We start from the raw sequence: 26,092 nt of genomic DNA, 5'->3' as shown, positions 1-26,092 counted from the left end.
AAGCCAGAGAATGACTTTGAAAACACTGGGAGCTCCATGACTCTCACTTCATGAAAGCAGCAGAGGGAATCTAATTACTGCTAGTCGCCAACTCTTGAATGCTGGCCTCATGTTTGATCAATGAAAGAAAACCCAATCCATTACCCGCACTTCCCCATAGATGTGCTCCGTCTGACTGTTCTTTCAGATTCCAGCCACAGCCACTGAACCAGTGCTGCTTATGTCATAACTATTCCAAACGGTGGAATTTCAGGAAATATGAGACATTCTGATATTCCATGCATGGGGTGGTGCGCCAGCAAGAATGGTAACTCATTCAACCCAAGTTTGATCATAGCTGTTCTGAAAAGGTGATGCTTGAAAACTCAAATGAATGCCACTGTGCTCCTTCATTCTTTTCTTCCAGCCTGCCTTCAGTTCTGGCGGTGGGGGCAATATTTAATTCATTTCAGCTGTTTGCAGAATGAACAGCGTCAGGCCAGATTATGAGATGATGGCAGTTGGCATTTCTAAAGTTTGGAAATGAAGCTTTCTTGACCCACCCACCTTCACGCATATGCACTTTTAGGGTTGCAACTGATATAACTAGATGAATTGTCTGAAGGATGCTTCTTTGCTTTTCTATCTCTATTTATTTATTTATTTATTTATTTCTGGGTATTTCTAGCCCTTTACTAACTGGTCCTAAGGCAGAAATAAAACAATAAAGCAAGAACAAATGAATAAACAATAACTGTGTGCACATCATAATTAAAACATCCTTATTTGGATATAATCTGGAGCGGCAGCCTTCTTCAGAAAGAGTCTCTTGGTTGAAGGTTGTCTGTACACACGTAAATATATCTGAGTTTTGCCAAGTCTAAATTTATCCTGACCTGTCGTCCTTTGATTGTTTCTTTGAAATCCATTTGTGTAAATGACTCAAATTTTTTGGTTGCCAATTGGCAGAACTCGGAAGAGAGTGGCCGGCGAGGGTGGGGAGTGTCACTTGAGGTTGGTTTGGATGGATCCTGCAGTTTAATTTTTATGTTTGCCTGTGCGGAAGGGTTTGGCGGCTGAAGGGCCTTAAACTTCAAAGGGCTTCCAAGTGGAAGTTGCTGCTTTGTCTCACCCTGGGATTGTACACAATAGCCCAGCTAGGGAACGGCAAATAGAAGATGGCTGCCTGTCTGGTGCAGCAGTGGTGTGAGACTGGTGCTTGCGGTTACAGAGCTTATTACCATGCTTTAGTTACAGGTTTCCTCCACCACCACCAGGACTCTTCCATGGTGGCACCTGGTGGAGGTGGGCTCCTAACCAGCGCTGTTTTTCTAGAAGGAGATGCTGGAACTCACCATGAACGCCTCCCTTGTTCTCTCATAACGGCAATGGCGCCCGCCTGAGAGGTGGCGGAACTGAGTTTTGGTGAGTTCCAGCTGAAAAAAAGTCCTGTTCCTCACCATTTCTTGGTATGCCTGGGGACTGTGCTGGTGTCTTTCTCGTGCCAGGGTTAGGGGAATGCATTTCTGTTCACCTGGGCTTTTAACTTTGTATTTACAGTGCTGTTGTTTTCTTAGTGGGGCTTTTGCGCTCTGTGTTCTGCTGTTGTGTTCCCTATTTCTGAATCTGATTTATTTGATTTTAATGGAGCTGTGGGGTGTGCATTTAGGAAATGAGAGAGAGAGAGAGAGAGAGAGAGAGAGAGAGAGAGAGAGAGAGAGAATTTGAAAGACGGTTGAATTTAAAAATCTGGACAATATCATTATTGATTTTAAATGATATGGAAAAGGCTGTAGTCCTTAATTTAGCTCTGGGATGATAGTGTTATTTCAGAAAGATTAATTGCCACAGTTAGGTAAAGGTAAAGGGACCCCTGACCATTAGGTCCAGTCGTGGCCGACTCTGGGGTTGCGGCGCTCGTCTCGCTTTATTGGCCGAGGGAGCCGGCATACAGTTTCCGGGTCGTGTGGCCAGCATGACTAAGCCGCTTCTGGCGAACCAGAGCAGCGCACGGAAACGCCGTTTACCTTCCCGCCGGAGCAGTACCTATTTATCTACTTGCACTTTGACGTGCTTTCGAACTGCTAGGTGGGCAGGAGCAGGGACAGAGCTATGATAGCTCACCCCGTTGCAGGGATTCGAACCGTCAACCTTCTAATTGGCAAGCCCTGGGCTCTGTGGTTTAACCCACAGTTCTGGGATGATAGTGTTATTTCAGAAAGATTAATTGCTACAGTTACTTTCAGCTAAATATGACATGTGGAATACCCAAACTGTGATTATGAATTTAAATGGCATTGCTGAAGGCACTTGCCGCCCATCCAGTCTGCGATCTTGCTCCCCGAGAGCAGCGTCTGCAGGGCAAAGTGCCTGTACAGGTGGCTCCATCATGTGGAGGCAGAAATCCAGGCTCAGCCAGAAAGGGGGGGGGCGCTTTGCTGAGCTTTTGTGAAGTTTCTGTTAATCTTGCTGCTTCTCATTCTGCCTCTTGGACCTGATGTTTAACTGGACATCCCACTGTCAATCGCTCTGTAGGATTGCCACAGTAGAGCATCTCTGCAGTCTTTGATCTTGGCGGAAGCGGCCCATGTGTGAAAACAAGAATTTGCTTCTGGCACTAACTTGCATGGCCTCCGTTTAGCCCTTTTCCAGAGGATGGGTCATGGGGAGGAGAGCATTATTCATTTATTTAAAATCTTTAATACTCTGCCCTTCAGTTTGACAACTTGCACAGCAATTTGCAGCTGGCATTTAAAAGCAAATACCTCCCCCCCCCGAAAAACACACATTTGATTTAAAAAATAAATAAAATGCAGTGAATACAGTGAAAGAGCAGAACACCGGAGCAAAAGCAGCAAGGACAATCCCATACAAATAATAAAAGTGTTGGATAATTAAACAAAAAACCAAAGTCTTCAGCAGGAGGGCCTAATATACAGCAGCACCTGCCAGTCCCCCTGCTCAGAGCCTTCCACCAAGGAGGTCTCCTCAGCCTGGAAAAGGACCTTTCTCTGTCTGCTACCCACCTAACCTCTGAAGGTGGAGGCGCCCAGTCCAAGCCCTCAGAAGGTAGCATTCCTGTTCGGGCCTTTTTGCATGGGAGCCTGTAGTCCTGCTTCTCCAAGGGAAGGAAGAAGGAAAAAAGAGCCTTGTTGCCATTGTTATTATTGTGGGCTTGTTTTTTGTTGGTATGGTGAAATGAGAAATGAGAAGGCCTCACAGGAGGGCTGTGGTGAGGGAGAGGAAAGCTGCAAAGACTCCCTGCTTCTCCCCAGTGTCTCTTGAACTACATATCTTCCAAATTTCAGACTGGCTCCTGAAATGCTATGGCCCTGATTACATGGGTGTGTTTTTAAATCCTTGTAAGGGAGCTTAGTCTCAGGAGTCCGTTATTTCCAAGAGTGGGAGGTAGAAACAGGGGAGAAATTTGAACCACTTCACATTTCAAGGTGCTTCTATGTAATTTGCACTTTCCCAAACAAGACACAAACAGAAAGATTAGCCACCCTTCAAAATTCCACACTTCTTCAAATTTTGTGGTGCAGTACTCCAAGTGATGTGTACAAAAATGCATATGCTAGGGTAAAGTGGGCATAAAATGCATATATTAGTGAAAATAACATACAAAAATGAATTAGAAAAAAATTGCACTAAATGCTGATGAGTTTGACTCAACCCAACAGGGACTCCTTGTGACATTTGCCCAACCACCCATAGTCAATGCAGCTTTTCAGATTGCAAGATTCCCCTCTTCTGTGGGGAAAGGCCGGAGCCAGCTGCAGATCCAGTCACCAGCATCTTTGAAAAGGACCAGGAGGCCGCTTAGCCTGAGACTCTGCAGAGCTGCTGCCAGTCAGAATCTATAGGGTTCTGCAATAGAATGGACTATGGTCCATTTCAGTATAAGACCGCTTTGTATGTGTTCAAAGAGCTGCATTTTCCCTGCAGCAGTTATATTGCAGTTTTGAACCCTGGAAATCTTTATATTCTCCAGACAGAAGCGTTTCATGAATCTTGGAAAGGCATATTTGGAACATGAGTAGCAAATGTATGATCGCTGTCTATAAACAGATTGTTTTGGAAAGCCTTTCTTTTGTGTGAGGTGGTTATGGGCAAACACTGTGTTATGTGCAGAAGTATGAGCCTTTGTTTCTGTGTGCTTGTTATTTCTTATTTTGTAAGTGACTGCAGGGAGTGGGGGAGTGCATGGCTATTGGCTTTCCTGCCATTTACTTGTTCCTAAACAGTCTTTGGGGGAAAGTTCTTTTGCAAAGTTCAAAATGCCCATTTTCCTACTTCCTTAATGTGAGTCGCAGCTGAAATGCAACATATAGTTGGCCTTTGATTTGTCCTCATCTCCCTTTGCACCAGCTCCCAATGCTTTGCTTATATACACTTTATGTGATGCTTCTGCTGGAATAGATGTCATGGGCTATTTTCCCAAATATTTGACACTGTTTCTGCTGTCAGGCGTGGTCCACAAACCACCTGTTACAGCCTTATTTTTTTAGAAGTATAAATAGGGGGAATGTAACTCTAGCGTCCTGGCTCTAGGAACTAATTTCACATTCTTCCTAAATAAATATGCTTTCAAGTTGTATTATTGCTATCTCTAGTCACATTTGGAGAGCAGGCAGGTCTGAAGTGGCATGCAGTCACTTGTGTGAGAATTAGTAGAAAAGGTTATCAGTGAGTTGACTGTTTTATGTTCTTTCCTAACCTGCTCAGCAAAATGTGGGGAATAGCCCAACATCTGGTTAATCTAGAGTACTGTACTTGAGCATCCCACCTCTTGGGGGATTCACAGCAAATCTCTTATACCAACCAAGTTAAAGCTATAGCTGAATACAAGAGATTTTGTAAGTACATGATGAAGATGACACTTTATTGATTGCACAGTATAGATAAATTGGCCCAGATTCACAGCTCTTTGCTTGAGTTGATACATTGTTGTTTTTAAACATACATATGAGAGTGCCATAAACACCAGGCCCCTTTTGCTGGGAGCATGTCTGTATAACATTGAATTTAAAATTCACTTTTGAATTTGCCATTGCTGAATGAATAAATTAATCCATGCCTGGAGCTTTTTACTCTACAAATCCTGCCAAATATCATAAGGAGACTCTTCTACTGCTGGGTCCTTTTGCCAAGAGGCTTATCTGACCCTGGAGAAGTGCTTTTGTTGTGTCATGTTCCTCAGGCTGAAAAGATTTGTTTTGTCTCAAGGCTTTTAGTGCAGAATATGGACACAGTATTTCTGCAAGGAGGCTCAGCACTAAAAATCTGCTTAGCAGGTGAGCATTGGCTGGTGGATGCTGGTGGTAGTTGGTTTATATAGAATTTTTACACGGAGTGCTTTATGTTGCCTGTTCCTCTGCTTAACTACAAGACATCCATACTGAATGTTCCAGATGCAGAGGCCGAGAGTGCTTGATTCACTTGAGATAGGTCAGGGAGCCAGTAGGTGGCTGAGGTTTGAACACATCAGGTCCATGTCCCAAGTTCTTCTCCCCTAAATCCCCCTGGTGTTTGGTTATGGCTCACTCTCACCAGTGAGTCTGGGTGTGGGTATTTTCGGACACCTCAGCATAGTGCGCCAGTGTTGTTGACTCTGGTGTCATGCCATCCTGGGTTATTAGCTGGCTTTTGTAGAGATGAATATAGATTCTTCTGTTCCGTAGCTTTCCTGTAAGATTGGAAGGAACAGTTCCCTGCTTTGTGTAATGGCCCTTCTTCTACTGCCGCCCGTGTTTGTAAGATAAAGAAACCTATTTGGCTTACAGTAAGCAAATGCAAAGGACTCAAACAAGCACCTCCTGGCACAAAAAAAAAATCAAATTTTGACTTTAATGTGTCTGTGTTTATCATTAATAAATAAACCTCCCTAGCCTTGTCATAGGGTAAAGAAGACTTAGGAAAAGCCTCTGCTTTTAAGTAGATATTTATTTGCTTCAATTTATGGGGAAAACCTGTATTGACTGTCTCACAGTTTGCCAGAGAGAGAGAGAGAGATGCAGTAAATTGTTTTTTCTTAAGTAGCTAAGCTACTGAAACAAAAGTTCTTCAGTGTTGAGAGCAGATGTGTTGAGGGTAGGCTATCTTCTCCTGACGTTTCCTTATTACGAATGATTTCTCTTGCAAAATCCCCCTTGGTTTTGCAGATATTTCCATCTTACTCCATTTAAATGGCAAATGCCGTTTATGTTTCTGATAGTGCTCGCAAGTCACATCATTGTGTGCTCATTTGAATGTGCTCTTGTGCAGAGGTGTTCTTCAGCATTTCTAACTCCCATTGTGTGAGTTCTCCACTGTGTTTTACCCTCAAGCAGAGATGGGCACACATTTTGTTCAAGCTTGAACAAAAATCAGATCAGTTCCCAGCAACTTAAGTATGTGCATAGTGGGGTTGAGGGCTACTTCATTAAGCTTTAAATTATTTCAGTGGACAACAGTTTATCCGTAAAGTCCCCGATTTTGCTTGGTTTAGAGAACAAAAGATGTTGCCCTGACGACAGAGGAGCCATTTACAAAAATAATTGACAAAAGTTGGCCAAACAGTAGATGAGCAGCTGAACCTGGGAAGTAGGGATATAATTTAATTAATTAATACTTTCCCCAGTGTCTTCTGTTTGCTTTTATGCCCAGTGGCAAATGCTTTTTGACATAGACTAACTCAGAAACTAGCCCTTTTCCAACTACAGAGCTTGTCAGAGTGGAGGAACATTCTTAAGTCTTGTCTTGTAGCCAGTGAAATGTATTTTTGTTCCACACCCAATAAGGACTTGTTTTTATTAATTGAAAACTGCAGATCAGGTAATCTTAAAAATAAAAATAAAATTTACATATAAAAGTATTAATAATGAAAGCAGGAATTTTGGTTCTGCAGTTTTGCCTATTTTATTTGTGATTTTAATGATTTATAATGAATATCTTCATCGCATAGCTGAATATGCTTCATTTATTTATTGCATATCCACATAATTTGCATACCTAGCCAACTCAGTTTTTAACCTTCCTGTTTTCTGGATAGAGTTCATACTGTTGACGTCTTACACAAGGCATCCCAGTAATAAGGTGCAAAAATAAAATAAAATAATCTTTCTTGCAACTTATATAATATAGACTGACGTACACACTGTGGCTGGGATCCAAAAGAGCAACTTTAGGCGTGCCTATTGATGGATGTGCATGCCTGAAGAGGGAGGTTTCCACCGGCAATGCTACGTCAGGCCACAAACCGTTCTCAAAACTCTCATGGCATTAATAATTTTATATAAACTGTTCTCTGAAGTCTGGCTGGAAAGTGGAATATGAACACCTTATCAATAAATATTGCCTATTTCTCACCAGTCACCAGTTCTCTTCCCAGGTTGTGCTGTTGCACTGAGGGTAGTTTTTTTCTAAGAATCCTCCTTCCTGTTACAGTAGTTCCAGATCCTATGGCACCTTATGCACCTTATATTGTTGAAGTCTAGCTTCTTTCTTTTAGCTTTCTTAGTTCAGATGCATCCTTGATTTCATTGTGCGATGGCACAGTAACAAACAAGGGCTTCCAAGGATTCAAGCTGACTGGTGAGAAATAGGCAATATTTATTGATAAGGTGTTCATATTCCACTTTCCAGCCAGACCTCAGTGAACAGTTTATATAAAATTATTAAAACAATAAGCATCAGAATACAAAGCAATAAAACAGAGAAGACGAGCAACTCTTTGTCATTGGAGTAGCTCCCCTCTGTGGCACGATGTTCTTTAGAAGCTGCTCTGGTGGCAGCTGCAGGAAGTGAGGGGTCAGTGCTGGGCACTGGGTGGTGGCACCTCACAAACGGTTTCTATTCTATTCCATTCCCCACACATCCTTCTGCTCTACATTGATCTGGAATAGGTACCACTCCCTCAGTCTGTATTTGCACAAATTGAATTTTCATTCCACCCATGCATATGCATTGAAAGAACCAATAAAATCCAGGGACGACTTCTCCTCTTTTTCAGCCGTTGATATTGTGAATTGTGGCAAGATAGTTAAGAAGTAGCCAACCCACTAGTGCTGGATGCAGGTGTAGTTGATGTTGGCACAAAAGGTTCCTCACAGACACTGATTTGTTCTGTTCTCTCAGGTCCCTCCTTTTGGATTGGTTTCTTACAATTTGCTTTTGACTGAAACTGTATACACACCATAATTTTAAAATGGATAAAAAGCACACCGCTCCCAGAGAATCCTGGAAACTGTAGTTTCCTCTCACAGATCTTCACTTCCCAGCATCCTTAATAAACTACTGTTCCTGGGATTCTTTGAGGAAAGCCATGTACATTAGATGTGTTTTATTTAAATGTATCTTGTGTATGCAGCCAGCAGCAGCTCAACTCATTTGCTGCTACGCAATTTGTGCCGCTCCACAGCCCAGTTTCATCTCTGTGTTGCTTAGCTCATAGAGGAGCAGGGGCCACAGTTCAGGTGCCTGGGACATTCAGTGGCACACACCTGTTTCTACCCCGTTAGGCTCTCAAAAGAGGATGTTCTTGTGACACAGCAACCTCCTGGTCTTTTTAGGGCCTTTGTGAAAAGTCTAAGGATGCAGCATCACATACATGTTTAGTGACAGCCTCCAAACCTTTGAGCCCCCTCTGCTTGCTTCTTCCTGGTATATCACATTGACCCACGTGCATCTGTCTTCGTCTAGCTATTTTTGGCAGGCGCCTCTGCATAGAGGGCAAGGACTTTGCAGGGCATAGTTGAGTGAGCTGCTGGGAAGGGGTGAAGCGTTCAGGCCACACACCTGTTTGTGACTTGGTTGATCTGTCTTAAATGTCCTCTGGCCGTGGGAAGGAAGACAGGCCCGAGCTTTGCTTTAGAGCCACAGAGAATGGGTCCTTGGGAAAGCGGCAGGAGAACCGTGGATGGAGAGACTGCTGGGTAACGTATGCAAGATAGGAAAAGTAAATAAGGGGGGGTCTATCCCTAGCCCTGACCAAACTGTGGGAGGCAGTGGAAGACAGGAGTGCCTGGCATGCTCTGGTCCATGGGGTCACGAAGAGTCGGACACGACTAAACGACTAAACAACAATCCCTAGCCCTTAAGACCATGGGTCCAGTCCAGCCTGGAACAGGAACCTTGGAGCCGTGTTTGGGGCATTTCTGTTTTAAAATAGCAAAATGTGACTGAGGAAGGATAATGCCAGTTCTGCATATTTTTCTGAGGGGACTGCATCTTAATGTTGCTGTGTAGATTTACGTCATTAAATCAGAAAATAATTTGAGCGTTTGGTATCTCTTTGTAAATTTGTCTGTCGCCTATAGAGACATTTCCGATCAGATCTTTTCGCACTGATAATTGTGCAGAGGAAGATGTGGTCAGCCTTCCAAGAGTATGGAAATTTGGGCCTCCAGTTACAGGTTTTGCGGTTAACAGATAGACCTCGCCCAGCTGCAGCAGCCAGACCCTGATGATATTGCTTTTGCATCTGAACTGTTAGGAAATGGAGCCCTGGCTGTGCCTGCCTCCTCCTGTCTGCCCAGCCTGTTCCCGTGGCCTTGGGCAGCTTGTGTGTGCCAATGAGAGGCGAGTGGAAATGTCAGGGGTCAAGCTGCAGACAGGCAGGTCAGCTTCAGCCACAGCCTTGCATAGTGCAGAAACAGGGAGTTCTCTCTGGGGAAGATTAACTCTTTCCAGCACTGCTGCTTACTAAAGAACGGCGAAGGACAGGCTTTGCCTTGCGCTGCACTCTCTTGGTTTGCACAGTAACTGGAATCAAAGTTTTGCTGCATCTCCACATTGGACTTGAAAGACCCCAGGATGTGACCATCTAGGGAGCCTTGTAGCTTTGGGCTTATGCACCTTTCCTATGCACTTTAAAGCTCAGTCGGAGCAAACAGCATTCTGTGGAAAACCGAAATTGACGTTTGCTCTAACTGAGCGCTAAGAGCAGGTTTTCATGGGGAAAGCTCCAGTGAAAAAAGCCCACAACTTGGACATGGAGCTTTAAAGCACGGACCTGTGCCTCGAAAGAGCAGAGCAAAAGTGTAAGTGTGGACAAGCCCTTAGTGGATCCCGAGACACAGGAGCTGATGTTGCACCTTTGTCCCAGGGGTGTTAGCAGATGCTGGGATAAATCTCCATTGACCCTCTTTGTACAGCCCATTTAGAGGAATTTATTTGGAGGCCTGGATGCAAGTCCTGCCTTTGCTATGTCCTTGCGAAGTTTCCTCCTTCCAGTTTTTCTAAGAGTTGTCACAGCAGTTGCAATAAAGATTCTGACATAGAATCATAGAGTTGGAAGAGACCACAAGGGTCATCGAGTCCAACCCCCTGCCAAGCAGGAAACACCATCAGAGCACTCCTGACATATGGTTGTCAAGCCTCAAGGTGACCGTCGTGTGGATCACAGTGGCCAGGTCGGGATTCTAAAGCATGTTGCAAATGCTAATGGCAAATAATCTATAGCAGTCCTTTGGCCCTCACGTTGAATGCACTTTTGGAGGAGAGGAGAAAAGTGGGGACAGCTCTCTCTCTTCATATGGTTTTTACCTTGCTGTTTGGGGGATCTTAAAGCATGCTATGAGACCATATGGCTTTCACGAGATGGGCAAAGCCTCACTTGAACCATCCTGACTGACTTAGGGATTTTAAAGATGCTTTCTGTAGGAAATGCACAATGGTCTTCTGTAACTGGAAACACAAATACCTTACTCAAAAAATAATAATACTTTGGCTGAATCCGTATTGCCTGTTTCTTTTTAAAGCCCTCATGCAGCAGCAGTCCCTTGTGGGGGCAATGTCTGATGCTGCAGCTACAGTTGCATTTGAAAGGTGCATGAGTGTCATGGGCATCTACTGGATAGTACCCCTAATACCTCTGTCCACTTACCCAGAAAATGCTGGTAAATAATTCATTTTGTAATAAAATGAAACCTTTTATAAATTGACTGTATTTAGAAGCTGCACCACCGGAAGTGGGGAGTGTTCCTTTTCCTTCGCCCTCTCCATCCCACCCCCCTTGATCCCTGTTCCAGGTTCTTAGGGTATGATTGGGGCATGGAGGGTAGTCTCACAGGCTGATATCTTGCAACTCTAAACCTCTTCTTAGCAAAGATTCCCTGCCTGGATGGCGCCAGCCAAAGTGGAGGGCTGATTCTTACATGTTGCTTGAGGAAATTGACGTTTCCTACATAGTTGTAGTTTTTCTTGTTCATTTGTTTCAATCTAGGCATCTCTTCCCATAAACGTCTCAAAGTGACTTAACAAAAAATTGGAAGTAGAATACAAAATACAGCGTTAAAATCTGACATGCTGTTTGTCCTCTGATGGGCTTCACTTCCGAGGGCTCATCCGCAATGAATGCGAGTCCTGAGCCTCGAAAGCATGAGTCCGAGAGGTTTTCCACTTGTCTCATGCTTTCTAGGCACAGGTCTGAGCAGTTTTGCCTTTGCCCTGCCACTTTCCCCAGGAAAACCCGCTCTTCAGTGATAAACTGGAACAAACAGCAATCTGCAGAAAACCTCATTGCTATTTGCTCAGATTCAGGGCTAAACTGCAGGTTTTTCCAGGGGAAAATGACGAGACAGACAGTGTGGATGAGCCCTGATATCATACAGGCAGATGAGAAGGTTTTCAAAATCATAAAACAAATCCCTCTAAACCCCCATAGACTCAGTCACCAAACAAATGCACCCCAATACCTTCAACTGCTTCAGAAGGGTGAGGGAGAGTCTCCATCAGGCAAGGCCTCCTTCTACCTGCCTTGCCTTACCCTTTAGTCTCTGCTTCTCAATTTGTATTGTATCATTTTATGCACTGTGGCTTGCCGTTGTTTTATTGATTATATTTTAGAAATTATTTATTGTAACTGTGGAGTGGATTTCTGTTTAACTTTTATATGTTATTATTATTTAATACTTTTCTAATGATTGTTGAATGTTACTTTTTTGATGTAGGTTGCCTATTTTAAAGTTTTATTATCACATTTTTGTATTGCATTAGATTGTCATAAGTTGTACATTTTTTGTTTCTTCAGCTTGTAAACCGCCTTGAGTATTGTAAGATAGAAAGGCGGTATACAAATTAAAAGATGATGATGATGATGATGATGATGATGATGATGATGAAAATGAACACTCCTATGTCTGGGAGAAAGGTCTTTTGCTTGATGCCAAAAAGATGTCTGTGTTGGCACCACTTCATCAGGATTCCTACAGAAGGCATTTCATAGGTGGAGGACAAGGCCTGTCCTCTTGTAGCCAGCCTCTGAATTGCTACCAAAATGAAGGGCTTCTGAAAATGACAATTTAGTCAACTTAGTCACTTTACACAGAGGATGACCTCAGATGTTCCACAAGATGTTGGTCCTTAGCTATACAAATCAGAAGTTTGAGTTGGATCCACAAATGAATTGGCAGCTGCTGCAATTGAACTAGAATCGGATGCAAGGCACAGGCAACGGAGGTCACTTGTTCAGAGTGCTTCCTAATGGCTGCCATTACCTGGCTTTCTCCCCATGTATTCAGTTTTCTGGACTTTCATTTTCCCTCCAAGGTCCATAATATTCTGCTTCTCAGTGTGAGAGGCTGTCAGGAGCAGTCGGTGATATACTTGAGTAGTGTACCCTATTCACTATTTAGGTAAGGGGAAGCATTGGAAAGAGTAAATAGGACAGAAACATGACAGGGAAAATGTTGCCCTATGGCAGTGCAGTTCAGAGGCTCCGGCTTTGTTTTGGAATGCGGTGGTTATGGTTAAAATATTTTTTAAATTGGCGGAATACAATTTCAAACTGATATAAGTTGGTGAGATATTTGTTTGCCAAGGAGTGTGGTGGAGTCTCCTTCTTTGGAGGTCTTTAAGCAGAGGCTTGACAACCATATGTCAGGAGTGCTCTGATGGTGTTTCCTGCTTGGCAGGGGGTTGGACTCGATGGCCCTTGTGGTCTCTTCCAACTCTATGATTCTATGATTCTATATGAAACCATCTTTAATTAGGAGGAGATACTGATAGCAAAGGAGTAGGGTGGATCCAACATCCTCACACTTCCCAGGTTACACCGCGTAGCCTCTTGTTAAGTTGGCATGTGCTAATCTCACTGGCTAAGTACACTGGGAGCCCCTGGAGGAGTCTGTCCATTCTGCTCTTCTTGAGCATGTGGCTGTCTCTTTGCTTTAGGCAAGCCAGGTTGGCAAGCTTCACTCTCTGTTTATGAAGGGAGTCCCATGTGAGGGGCCTTTTTCATGTTTGAATTGAAAGCTGCCTTTGAACTCCACGTTACTCTGCAGGGAATTGTCTCTTTCACCTAAAAGGCACCACGGGAGAGCTTTCTATGGGAAAACGTCTTTGGGGTGTTGTGGTGACCAGACGTTAGCCACACCCTGCTTTTCAAGCAACATCCAGCCTCTTCTTTTGCAGTACACGAATCTGTGGCTAGGGCAATGTCCCACCTGCAAGATGATGTTCTTAAAAGTTGCTGAAGGTTTTCAATGACTAGCTCTCCAGTGGCTGGGATGGGGGGATGTTGGGGCAGCAAAAAGTCAAGCATGAGAATGGAGGTTGCTGCTGTCCATCCTCTTTGATGGGCTTCCCTTCCTATGGCTCACCCACACTTCTGCCTGTCCCCTGGCTAGAAAGTACAGGGCCATGTGTGCTTTTTGTTTGGCCTGCCACTTTCCCTGGGAAAACCCGCTGTTTACTGCTAAATCTGAACAAACCTCAATCTGCAGAAAAATCAATGGGCGTTTGTTCCGATTCAGCAGTAAACAGCAGGTTCCCCTGAGGGAAAGTGGCGGAAGAAGCAGAAATGTGGACAAGACTTCAATGTCAAGAAGATGGCAGTTTATTTCAGGTGGGCTGGATATTTAAACAGATGCAAATGCTGTCCCAAACCAGTAGATACAAAGTTGAGAATTGGAGGTTGTTTAGGTAACCAGTGCTGAATAGTTTTTGCTTTAGACAAAATACTTGCAGGCCATTGGAGTGCCTCCTTTCAATTTCTGCTATGGGGTGTGAGAGTAGCTGATTGGCCAGAATGTGAGGAAATGGGTGTGGTCTGCTGGGGGCACCCAGTGCACTCTGGGTGGTGGCTGCTTCTGAAATGCTGAACGTGGCCATAGAGCCTGAAAGACAAATGTTGCCCCATCACAATAGAGGCTCCAGGCACCTTTCCATGGCATTGATTCATGAGCCTTGGGTTGCTGGTGTGTATGCTCTGACCAAGAAACCGTTGGGGGGGGGGAGGTCCTGAGCCAGATTGCGAGGGAGGCTGGGTGGTTGTGTTCATCTTTTGCCCTCTTGGTCATCCTATTCAGAGCTGCTTTCGCTGCACCTTCTATTTGCACTGGGTAGAAAGCTTCTCTGGGGGGACATTTCTGATGGGAGCAAAGGACTAAAACTCCCTTCCTCCATGGCCATGGCCCCAATACAGCCACCAAAAGGCTATACATACAATGTGACGAATCATCACACACAGCTTTTCCTTTAGCTTTGCCTGTTGAGCACGAAAGAACTGTTGCCTCCTTTTGTGTGTGCAGATGTTGGCCTCTGCCTGGAGGGACAGCCTGTGCTTTTCCACTGCTGCCTGAAGGTGGACGTGCGAGAGCCAGTAAAGAGCTCCTTCCTCTGTGCCCTTCTCTGCATTGTAAGCCTGTGGGAAGTATCGGGTTTTCTTCTTTTTCCTTTTGGCTGGTAAATGGAAGAGCAGCAGCTGTGCCTTTTTGGCCCTGGGTGCCTGTATGTGTGATGGGGATGAGGTCAGCCACTGCTGGTTTGGGTGCAAATGTAGCCTGTCTTCATGGCACCCTCCCTTTCTTCAGCGTCACAGGCTCTTCCTTTCCAGACCTTGTCAGTCCTCCTCGGTGGAGTCAGTGAGGTTGCCTCCCACCTTTGCTCCTTCCTTTGCCTCCTCCATGCAGAGTCTCCAGCAGCAGTGCCAGCAGGAGAAATTCGCTCTTCGCCCTCCCACCGCTGTTAGGCCAGCCTTCCAGTCTGGGTGGAAATACAAACCAAAACGACTTAGTAGGAACATACTCCCAAGGTGTCTTAGTTTCCAGCAGGTCCCTGCTATCTGCTGGTATCTGGTTTTCTCGGCAAAAGCCAAGGGTCAGCAGCTCCTTTCCAGCTTTTGGAGCCTGAGAAGCAAAACAAACATCCTTGCAACATGGCCTGATACATGCTCTCTTTAGAATCTCAGACAGCACCTCCATTAATCATCCTGTCGGTGAAGGAAGAGCCTTTGAAGATTAGAGGACACTTGCCAGGGCTGACAAGAGCTGCTGCAGGAAGGGCCAGGCACAGAGGAGGCGGCATTAAGGATAAATGGGCTCCTTCCCAATGCAAGTGTGTGCATTCATGTGGAGGGGGGGATCCCACCCAGGTTTCCCTCCCTCTCCGGTCTCCATAGTGAGTGATGATGACTGCTAATACTTCAATGACTGGAGCAGGGGAGAATGTCCCACTATGCATCACCACAGCGTCTGCTAAAGAGCCTTTTGCTTTCTCTAGAAAAAGTGGTTTTTGCAGAGTGAGTGGCATGGCTATAAAAATGCTTCTTCCTGGCCTTTGGAGTGCAGCCAGTTCCTAGGCAAGCCAAGTGTCTCATGCCATGATGCTACTGTTTCAGATGTGTCTCTCGTTGTGGGCTTAAGACATGCTGAGCATACAGGAGGATCAGAAACCCAGATTTTGAAGCATGCACTTACTTAGGAGCTGTGTGTGCCTCCTTGAGCACTGGCCAGAGGTGCAGCAAAAGCATCTCCATCCAGCAGCGGGAGGCTGAACAACTGGAGGGGGGAAATGACCCCATGCAAAATGGTTTTGAATGGCTACAAGTCACGCTGACTGTATGCCACCTCCAAGAGTCATGGTCTGCCTCTGAAGACCAGTCGCTGAGGAACATGCGGCGGGGGGGGGGGGCTGTTGCACTGCTGTCCTGCTTGTGGGCTTCTCAGAGGCCTCTGGGTGGCTGCTGTAGGAGCAGAAGGTTGGGCTCCTCGGGCCTTGAGTCCATTCCTTCAGCGAGGGAGCGAGGAGAGCCTCTTGGAAGGTGCTTGTGGGAAGGAATGTAGTTTCTGCTGCTGTTGTAAATGGAGAGGAGTGTAAGCTTCTGCTTCCAGTTTTTAAAATGGTGTGGTCATTTCAGAAAGTGCTGTGTGGGACAGTGGTGGGTGCGCATGGCGCATCTCCTTTGCCTGGCATTGACCGTGACCCCTTTGCGGATGAGCCTTTCTGTTCAGTTGCAAGAGCAGATTGCTCTATTGGTGTGAAAGGCAGCGTGTAGCTTGTGTCGGTGTTCTGTCCTCTGAGTATTCTGTGGTGTGCACAGATGCACAGTTAGGTGTCCAAACCAATATGTCAAACTGTCACGGGGGAGACTTAGTGAAAAAGATCTTGTCCTAAGGCAGTAATTTTAATAGCGAGATGCAGCAGCAGCAGCAACAGCAGCAGCAGCAGCAGCAGCCCTGAAAGCCACTCCCACTGGGGAGCGCTTGGCCTTGTGCACCAAAGCGCATGACGGGGGGAGGAGGAGGAGGGAGTCTCCCAGAAGATGGGGCTTGAGCCTTCAGCCTTAACCTTAATCAAGGAGCTTCACGGTTGGCTGGCCACAGAGGGCCGAGTGCCATCGGCCAGCCCCACGCTGGGCTGGGAGGATGCAACTCTGGCTCAGCCGACGACTGCCTGTAGCTGCAGGGCTTTGTCAGAGCCTTCTGAGAGGTGCAAGGGATGAGCCTTGAGGCAGGTCTCTTCCTCCTGCGAGAGCAAATTGACAGCGCTGGATGGCCAGACCTTGACCAGGCTCACAGTTGCTCCTTGGTTGTGTGTGTGTGCATGCGCCTGTGCTTCTGCCGCCTCCCCCCCCCCCCATCACTTCAGAAGAAAGAGACGGCTTCTGGCCTTCCTGCCATGTCTCCTGTTGCCTTCATTAAGGTGCTGGTAGGCTCATAATTCAACATTCCTTGCAGGTGGTGATGTGTGAGATGCCTTCTTTGCTGGCAGGTGATATTTCTGAGGACTCTGGCCTTGTGTGCTGCTTCTTCCTGCTCCTTGCAGAAGCAGAAGGATGCGTGTGCCCGAGGCTCCTTCTGAGGGCAGGTGCTCTGAAGAGAGAGGCAAGGCCTGGCTCTCTCCTGCACCCTGTCCAGTTTCCCTCCTGGTAGCGGCAGCACTGCCTCTTGACTGCTGCCACAAAGAGTGCTAAAGCAGAGCCCCCGTCCCCCTCCCCACTGAGCATCCTGGCCCAGGGTGTGGCTGGACTCTTTGTCCCCACGTCCTTCTCTGTGCCGCTCTGCCTTAGCAGACCCCACCCTGAGAAGAAAGGGTTTGTGGGCTTGTCTTTGGCCCCACGTTCTCCTTTGCAGCCCCGTGGCCCCAGCATTTCCTTGGCTCCTTGCTTTCCCGCCCCCTGCCTCATTGTTCCGCTTTTTTTGGACTCCCTCAGCCAGCATTCTGGCCCCTCCCTGGAGCTCCCCCTTGCTCCCCCTCTGTGGCTGCCTTCTGGCTTCCTGGAACGTCTTCTCACCTCCCTTTCAGCCTCCTCTGCTGATGCTGCTTGTCTTCACCTGCCTAAGCTTCTGTGAGAGTTTTCTCCAGCCCAGCTGACCTTTCATTCTCTTACAGAAGCTGGCTGTTGGCAGTCTCATGTTTTTAGAAATCTTCACTGAGCATGTCAAAATATCCCTAAGAACGCAGGAAGAATCCTGTTTGGATCAGGCCAAAGGGGGCCCATGTATTCCAATGTCCTGCTTCCCACTCAGCCCCCCTGATGTCTCTTGGGGGGGGACCCCTGCCCTGCCCACAAGCAGGATATGAGTGCACTAGGCATCTCCCAGGTTTAGTCCCCAGCAGCTAATATTCAAGGCCTGTGGGAAGGTAATACGCAGCCATCGTGACTGGTCGTCTTTGCCTCTGATATACCTTGTGTGACATCGCAGCTGCTCAGCTCCTTGCTACCACAGGCATTCCTGCCACAGAACCCTTCAGTGCACTAAAAGAGGTGGCAGGGAAAGGAGAGTGCAGGTGCTGTTTAGAAATGCCACAGAGCTGCTTGCTGTGGTGGAGAAGAAGGCAGAGAGGATACTGAGAAGGCCGACAGATGGACCTCCTTCCCCTTTGCCATTGATGTGGCCAGACTTTCATGAGGACACATTTTTGGTGGGATCTTTGGCTTGAGCGGCACAATCAGCGTGGATCCTTTCACTATAGTCTGCCAGCACTGATGGAGGCAGTTTTGTGTTTATGTGGGACCAAAAGCTCCATGGGAGGATCAGATGGGAGGTTTGCACAATCCCCAGTGAGATCAGGGCATAAGGTTTTTTAATAGCAAAACTTGCTGCCGCCACCGTTTTCAGCCATCTGGTTAGTGAGTCTGAATAGGCACCCCTAGTTTGTGGATTTCTCTATCAAGGAGGGGAGAGGCCTAGATTTGGTGGAGTGGTGGGATGGAAATATTAAAAGAAAATAGTAAATAATAGCTGCCAGTGTTGAGCAGACTCCAAGGCTTAACCTCCCTATCTCCCGTTCTCTGGGAAACCCTCATACAAATATCCACCAAGCCAATTCACTTAAAACCCAAGACAGGATTGTGCCGTCAAATTTGGCACAGTCTGATGTTCTTGTGATCTCCTGAGCTCCAATTAGGACCATGAAGGAAAGGAAGAATGGACTAGATCAGTTGGGGCCCACGTGTGTTCGTTGGCTGTACAACTTGTGCTCATTTGAACTCATCTCTCACTCATGAGACTCGGGCAGGGTGGTATGGTATTTTAAAAGGTACAATATATAATAATGAAAAATGACCTGTGTTTATTTAACTTTGTCACCAAGACAGAAGTGTCTGCTTAGAAAACTCTTGCATTGTGCTCAGGCTAATCTCTTCAAGGCTGTAGGGAGCTCTGGAACTGCAAAGCGGCCTTCAAGGGGTGATTTCCTGCTTTTTGAATCTGATGACAATGTGAACTGCTGTGTGTGTGTGTGTGTGTGTGCGCGCAAAAGAGTCTGCATTTCTAGGCCTGGGTCCAGGCTTTCCAGGTCTGGGTCCAGGAACTTTTATTTTTGCCCTAGTGCTTTCCCTGCAAAAGCCCACTCTTTAGTGGTGAAAACAATTCCATGGAAAACCTGAATTGATGTTTGCTCTGATTCAGCAATAAATATTGGGTTTTCCTGGGGAAACCAGTGGGGCAAAAAAAAAAAAAAGTGGACAAAGAAGGTGTGTGGATGCGCCCTTAGTTTTGATAAAGGGAGGCAGTTCCTAAGCTCCACAGGAACCAGGTTTGTTATTTTAGAGGCTGGATTCTGGGGGGAAAACAGCAATAGAAAAAATAGCTTCTTGGGAACCTCAACTTTTCCTTTCCAAGTTTCTATCCCTTATGGCTAAAAATGTATGCTTGAAATTGTGTGCACAGTCCTTGGGGGAATTCTAGAAGCCAGAAGCCCAAACTTGATGTTACCTATATTGTGCAACTGTCACCATTCACATCCGTTCGCCATCTCCCCTGGGAATGTCTAGTTGAAGCTGACATGCAGCGTGATGCCATTGTGTTCAGCTTTTCCCTGCCCTTGCACCACTTAATTGGCTACTGCTGCCTATGTATTTGGATGGGGTGGATGCTGAATGCTGAACTCTGCGACATCATGTCATGAGTCTGATTCAGCTGTTGGAAGTTCCCAGGAGAGGTAGGGGAGAAATGCAGATTGGCCATCTGCACCAGGGAAAGTCCCATTTGGCCCAAGGTGGCAGCTGCATAAGATTTCCAGTAGTTTGGGGATAGAGGCAAAGACACACACACACACACACACACACACACACACACACACACACCCGCCACAAGACAATAAAGCAAGAATAAATTATGTAGAGAGAAAACAAAATAAGTTATGCAAAGTAAGAGAAATTTACTCTTTCCTTGGCACAGAGTTTGGTTTTTCTGGGTGTGGCAGTTGCCATTGTTTGTGTGGTGAGTGTGCAGCCTGTGGCTTAGGGTGACATTCATTATTTGGAACCCCAAGAGACTTTGGATTTCCCATCTTGAGGGGAGAATAGAGGCAGAGCAGGACCTGCAGGTGCTTTCAAAGGCAACCTGGGGTGCAGGCAGCTTCTTTCTCGTGACCATGTGCTCCAGGTAGGGATAAGGGAGAAATCTGATTGGTTTGCATTTAAAGTTTGATCTGTGGAACTGCTACTGTTACAGATGCAACATAATGCTCATTCTGCACTTGCAATAAATCAATCTTTTACTGTGGCAGCACCTACACTTTAGAACTCCCTGCCTGCTGATAGGCATGTGTCTTTGCTGCATTCTTTCAGACCCTGCTTAAAACCTTTTTGTTTAGTCAAGCCTATCCAGACATGTAGTTAAATGCATTTTGTCTTTCTTTACCTATTGCAGATTTTAAACGCTTTCATATATGCTTGTTTAAAACTTCTTCTCTTTTTACTGAGAATTTTAATATTTTATTTATATTATAATAAAGTGCTTAAAGGGGTTTTCCCTGCACAATCAAGCGGCATATAAATTATGTTGTTAAAATAAAGGTGAACCTACCAAATTCACATGAAACAGCCATCCTTTTACATCCACACTTCTCCAAATCTTGCAATGCAGTTCTCTGGTCAAGTAATGTGAACAAAAATGAGTAATGCTAGCCTGCATAGGAATGCATGTATTAGTGAAAATGGCTTTGCAGAAATGTACATATGGTAAAATTCCATACAAACATTAGCTGAAATCTACTGATAAATTTTCGTGAGGACTTTTTTTTAAAAAAGCAAACTAATGAGAAAATATGGAGAAATGGACAAATTAGAAAGTGCATAATAATGCATAATAATGCCAGGTTGTGAAATGTTTGCTTTTTACTTTGATACCTTCAGGGTTTGCTGCCTTGAGATATGGGTATTATTGTCAAGTGTGTAACTTCCTTTAATAAAGAGATTAAAGATACAGTGCAAGTGATTCAGATTTCTTTAGTTTTAGGGACAAAAGGCTAAGCAGAACCTTGCTGCATAAATGCAGCTTCTGATTTATTTGATTTCTATAAATTTCTATAGCACTGTACCAAATGATGCACAGCTTGGGGCGACAGAACAACTCCTGTGGACCCTTTGGCTCCCTCCCTCCCACTCCTGCCACACTCCCCTTCCACCCTTCCTTCCTGACAGATGTCATTGACTCCCCTCCTCCTCCTCCCACATTCCTTTCCCTTCTTCTTCCGAGAACATCCCAACTGCTTGAGGCTGCCATCAGAAGCCTGAGAACATTGTGCATTGAGTTATTTCTGTTGTTGTTGCTGCTGCTGCTGCTGCTACACTGAGCTGACCATAACCTCTCTGTCTACCCTCTGCAGCCCACGACCTCCCCTCAAGCAAGTCCTCGGCTGCGGCACAGAGTGGCAGCCATTTGCAGTGCCTTTCTGTCCACTGCACGGACGACATGGGCGAAGCGAAGGGCCGGACTGCAGTGCCAACGTGGAGATCCCTGCACTCGGACATCTCTAACAGATTTGGGACTTTTGTGGCTGCCCTGACTTGAAGAAGAAGTGGGGGGGGGGAGGATCTTTTCTTTTCTTTCTTTTTTTGTTTAAAGGGCCACTCCTGCGAGTCGGACTCTTTTTCTAGGTTGGTACCTGCTTAGCGGCATAGAGACTGGAAAGGGTTAATTTAAAATAAAGCTCACCTTGATTTTTTAAAAAACATCTCTCACCATGGTATGTTCCTACTGCTAGCCCATCTGTAAGATGCGTCTGCCTGAAAGATGGGTGGCTACCCACAGGAGGACTGATCTCAGCTGCCTGGCTAGCTGAGGCCTTCCTTGTCTCTCGGTATGTTGTGATGAGGCAAGACGGTTTTACTTTGTACACATTCCCCTGCCATGCTTTGTTCTGTCCTGATTAAAATGCTCCTCAAAGTGAAATTGCCACCCTAAAGCCACCGAATGGATGATGAGCTTTTGTGCATCTCCTGCAAGCGAAACCTGTAATGCTCAGTCCAGGATTCAGCCTGTGCTGTTTCTTTCCAGAGAGCGAAACTAGGAGGAGAGGGGGAAGGGGGGATGCAAGCTGCTCCCCCCCCCATTCCTGCTGCCTGTCTGCTTTTCTGTCGCAGAGTCTCATCCCCATTCTTCTTGGAGCAGCCAGAAGGCCAGGCAGAGCCACTTGCCCAAGCAGGGGACAGAGCCGTGTGTCTCCGTGGCAGCTTCCCTCCAAGGGCACCGATTCTCACCCAAGGCCTGTGTGCAAGCAGAGGGGGTGCTTTTCCTTCTTCCTCGCTCCTGATGCTGCCGGCCACCTTGGGGAGGGACAGAGTTTGTCTCGGCTGAGCTCAGTGTTGTTCCTGGTTGTGTGACAAGTGTATGCTTCCTTACAGGCTTGCATTGCTAAAGCAATTGAAACAGGGATTTATTAAATTTCATTTTAAAAACCTATTGTCATCCTGTGGAACTGGGCTGAGGCAGCTGAGGGCAGGAGTGGCTGCTGAATCCTTCGGGCTCTTCTAGGGCAGGGCTAAGCTGTGACCCTGTGGCAGAGCTGAAAAGCTGGGCAGGCCCCACTCTCTACCGTGCTGCTGGAAAGTGCTAGTTTCATTGGTCGTCCCCCCCCCCCCATGTCTCTGTCCAATGAAACTAGCATTTGCTGGAATCCACTGGCCATCATCATTTGGGGCAGATTTAGCACAGGCCAACCAACCATTGGCTGGAGTCTAATGGAGCCCCCGGTTTTTCGAGGAGTGTTTCAGAGGAGCGCATCCTGTGCCATTAACCCAGGGAACCCTAAAAAGAGATGTCACGCAAGTTGTGTCCCTCCCATCACTTTTAAGTAGCATTGGCACTACTGAGTGGCTTTTTCCAGTCCCTCTGCCTCTAGGGTTTGAGCAAGGCCAGCGCAAGACATTCTGCCCCCTGAGGCAAAGGAGCTTTTGAAAGAAGCAGGTAGTCTGAGGTTCTGCAGAACCTCCCGGCTGACCATGCCTTGCTCTGGTGAAGAATCCTGGGGAACCTAGGTAATTTGGCAGACTGGGACATTTGGGACCAGCAAGACCTGTGGGAGCACTGCTGGTCCATTTGCTCCTGGGGCACTAGGTGGTGGGCATGTGCAGGGCAGACTGGCATAGGGTGTGCACATTTGCCACCCCTCCCAGTCCACTGCCTGAGGCAACAGTTGCTGGGTGGTTAACAAATGGACTGGCCTTATTTGGGCAAGTGTGTGTGTGAGAGAATTTGGAAAGGCCCTTAGAAAATGCCAAAAATGTGTTGGTAAGGCCACATGAGATTTAGAAAGCTGCTTGAGTGATGTGGGTGTCTGCCACAGTCTGCAGTTCCTTTTGTGATCCAGTTCCTGCTGCTTCCATCTGTGCACTTCAAGGGCTCTCCTGTCTGTCTGTGCCTCCCACCCTCCTCTCTCTCTCTCTCTCTCATGCCCACATGAGACCCCTTCTCCCCTCCCATGGTGCTAATGCTGCATGGGCCAGAAGAGGCAGGCTGAGCATGATTCGCAGGCTGAACACATTTTGGATTCAGAAGGGTTAATTCCATAGCCAGCTTTAAAGCAGGGTGCCTGTCGTCTTAGCTACTTGAAGCTGTATGGGCAAGTGGTCACTGGCTGGCATTGCCTTGATTCTCTGAAGGGAGGATCACAGCAAAGGGAAACCCTAAGGTGTCAAGGACTTGTTGGTCTTCAGATCAGCCGTCCCCAGAAAGAGCCTGTTAGCTTCCACCTGTCTGGGCCATTGCTTTTCAGGCACAGGCTGTTGTTGCAGCAGCTTGATCTCCTCCCAAGCCCTTGGGGGCCCCCAACCATAATACTGTAAAGCCGTGTAAATGGTGAGGTAATGGGAATGGAAAGTTGTGGAGTGGGAAGGCACCTCCTCTGCCTGCTTTTGGGCAGGGTGTATTGCAGCCAGGAAGCAGCAGTCCCCAGCAAGTCTATGTTCTTTGCTGTTGGCCTTTCCTGGGATGAAGGAAAGGCCCTTTTGGGCTCTGGGCAAGGCAGTTCTTTCAACCTTTGCCTCACTGACTGCATTTTCCTAACTTTCTGTTCTTCTGGTTAGTTTCCTTTAATTGGAGGAGGCCGTCTCCTCTTTCTTAAACCCAAGAAATTCAAATGAAGGCATTTTAAATGTCTACTCAGATTTGTGTGAAATTATTTTCATGTAGCTAAAGCTAGATTTTACATTTTCTTATTTTCTCCCTGCGAGATTTGCAACTCCAGGCCAGCCGGAGAGTCTTTGGTCCCTTCCACATGACCTGTTCACTGAGCCTTCGTTCTGACTTGTGTCCAGGATGGGTAATGGACATGGTGTCATCCAGCAATCATCCCATGCTCTCCTGTGTCTTTGGCCATCATGCTCCTTCTCCTGAAATGTCTGGTTTTAAGGGCAGTGGGAATTTGGTTTGTGACTGAATCCCCCTCCCTCTCTGTTGCAGGAGGCAGATCAAAACACTGCCTTACAGGAATGAACTTGTCCCTCCTTGCTGCAGGCACATTGAAGAGAAGGAAGCAAGGCCTGCTGGGCAGGAGATCTGCTACTCAGAAGGGCTTGGGTTTCCACCCTTTGGCGCCTGCCACCTCTGGGCAATGGGCCTGGGGAGCAGAGCTGGAGGAGCCTCCCTCCCCCCTTGAGACCATGCAGATGAGCTGCTGCCTGGAGTCCCAGTCTAGGAGCACTGTTGGCCTGGGGACATTCCCATCAAACCACAAAAGATTATTTTAAACAACATTAATTTGTTTTCTTTTTAAAATTATGCTTTCTTGAACAATCAACACAACTGAAATTTTAAGTGTTTAAAGAATACAAAAATTATTAAAGAATAAGAAATTAATAATGATAACAAAACAGGAACTTTAAAAACCATCCAGTAGATTAAACTCTGATTCAGGCAATTTGGTGGGGGGGAGAAAGTTTCCAAATTGAAATCTTTTTCATTGCCAGAAAGTACTTTTGCAGCTAAGTAAATGGATCTCAGCAAAACCCTGCTGACAGCTTCCTGTTTGGTACCCACCCCTTCAAGTTGGAAATCACAAGAAACTGGCTGTAGACCCTCGTATTGGGGAGAGATGGCTGATAGGTTGCTTGCCCTAATTGGCACTTGGGCAGGGAGGATAGTCTGCTTTCATGGCAGCCAGAAAATCCTCTCCAAAGCTGGATGCTCCACCGACCAGCCTGGCTGTTCCTTCTGAAAAGCAGGGCTTCTGTCAGAACCGTAATCAGGTTAATTTGCTCTGACATTGGTCTGAGTCTCTGCACACGCAGAACCCTCTTTCCTTGAATTCTTAGATTTCGCCTCACTTCAATAGGAAGTCCGGAACTGTTCAGCAGAATTCTTTCTCTTACGATGAAAACTGACCTACAATAAACATTGGACAACTCATTTCTGCAGAGAGATTCTAAGATGAAATTTCAGGGGACTCCCACTTTGCTGCTTTGTATGTGTTCACCACCCCTAAAACAACTGCAGCTTTAAAAACGGTTTTTAAAGACAAAATGATGCTATTACTTTGTATTGAATCTAATTCCTTAAAAAGAAATCCCTTCCCCAATCCCTGACAAATCCTTACTGCATAGCAAATTCAGCCTGACAAACATTATTGCACATGTAAGATATGAATGTGGAGGGCAATCTGTAATCTACCCTTTCCCCTCCCTCCTCTCGCCCCCCTCCCCTTTCTGGAATTTTTGTTTAAATTCATTTCTCAATGCTTGGTTGGAAGACTGTGACAAAAGCTCATGAAAAGTGAGTGTTATTTTTTCTTTTTTAAAATATGTAAAGTGCAGTCTTCTGTATTCATGCATATTGTATATATCTGTATATGTTTTACTGAGCAGCTAAATAACAATAAATATGATGTTAATGGTGACTATTGGATATTTTTGCCTTAAATTGTGTATATCTTCTCTCCTCCTCCTCCGATGTTTTGGAGTGCTGCAGGGAGCGTGTTTCTTTGTCCTCTTCTCTGCTTGTTGGCTAGCTTTGCCAAAAGAGAGGGGCAAGGGCAACATGCGCTCGCTTATCCAGAAGGGCTGGATGGGTCTGGCCAAAGCTCATCTCTGCCTGGCCAAAGCTCATCTCTGCCTCTTGTGGCCCACAAGGGGGGTGGGGCCCTCCTCCCTCCCAGCTGTAACATGTCAACACCCTTTCATAAT

The 26,092-nt window shown here is 46.2% G+C and overlaps 1 protein-coding gene across 1 annotated transcript in view; it reads left to right on the top strand.

Annotated features, from left to right (window-relative positions):
* The window catches only part of MN1 (MN1 proto-oncogene, transcriptional regulator), a 38,831-nt gene extending 13,025 nt beyond the window's left edge, over nucleotides 1-25,806 (top strand). Inside the window, exon 2 of the mRNA XM_083589826.1 lies at nucleotides 21,301-25,806. Coding sequence (XP_083445952.1) covers nucleotides 21,301-21,485 — 185 coding nt within the window. The 3' untranslated portion in view covers nucleotides 21,486-25,806. The remainder of the gene's footprint in view (nucleotides 1-21,300) is intronic.
* The last annotated feature ends 286 nt before the right edge of the window (nucleotides 25,807-26,092 follow it).

Source organism: Podarcis filfolensis (genome assembly GCF_964270895.1).
Source record: "Podarcis filfolensis genome assembly, chromosome: 16".
NCBI lineage: Eukaryota > Metazoa > Chordata > Lepidosauria > Squamata > Lacertidae > Podarcis > Podarcis filfolensis.
The sequence above is the reverse complement of the archived record's forward strand: the minus strand, read 5'-3'. Positions and strand labels throughout refer to the sequence as shown.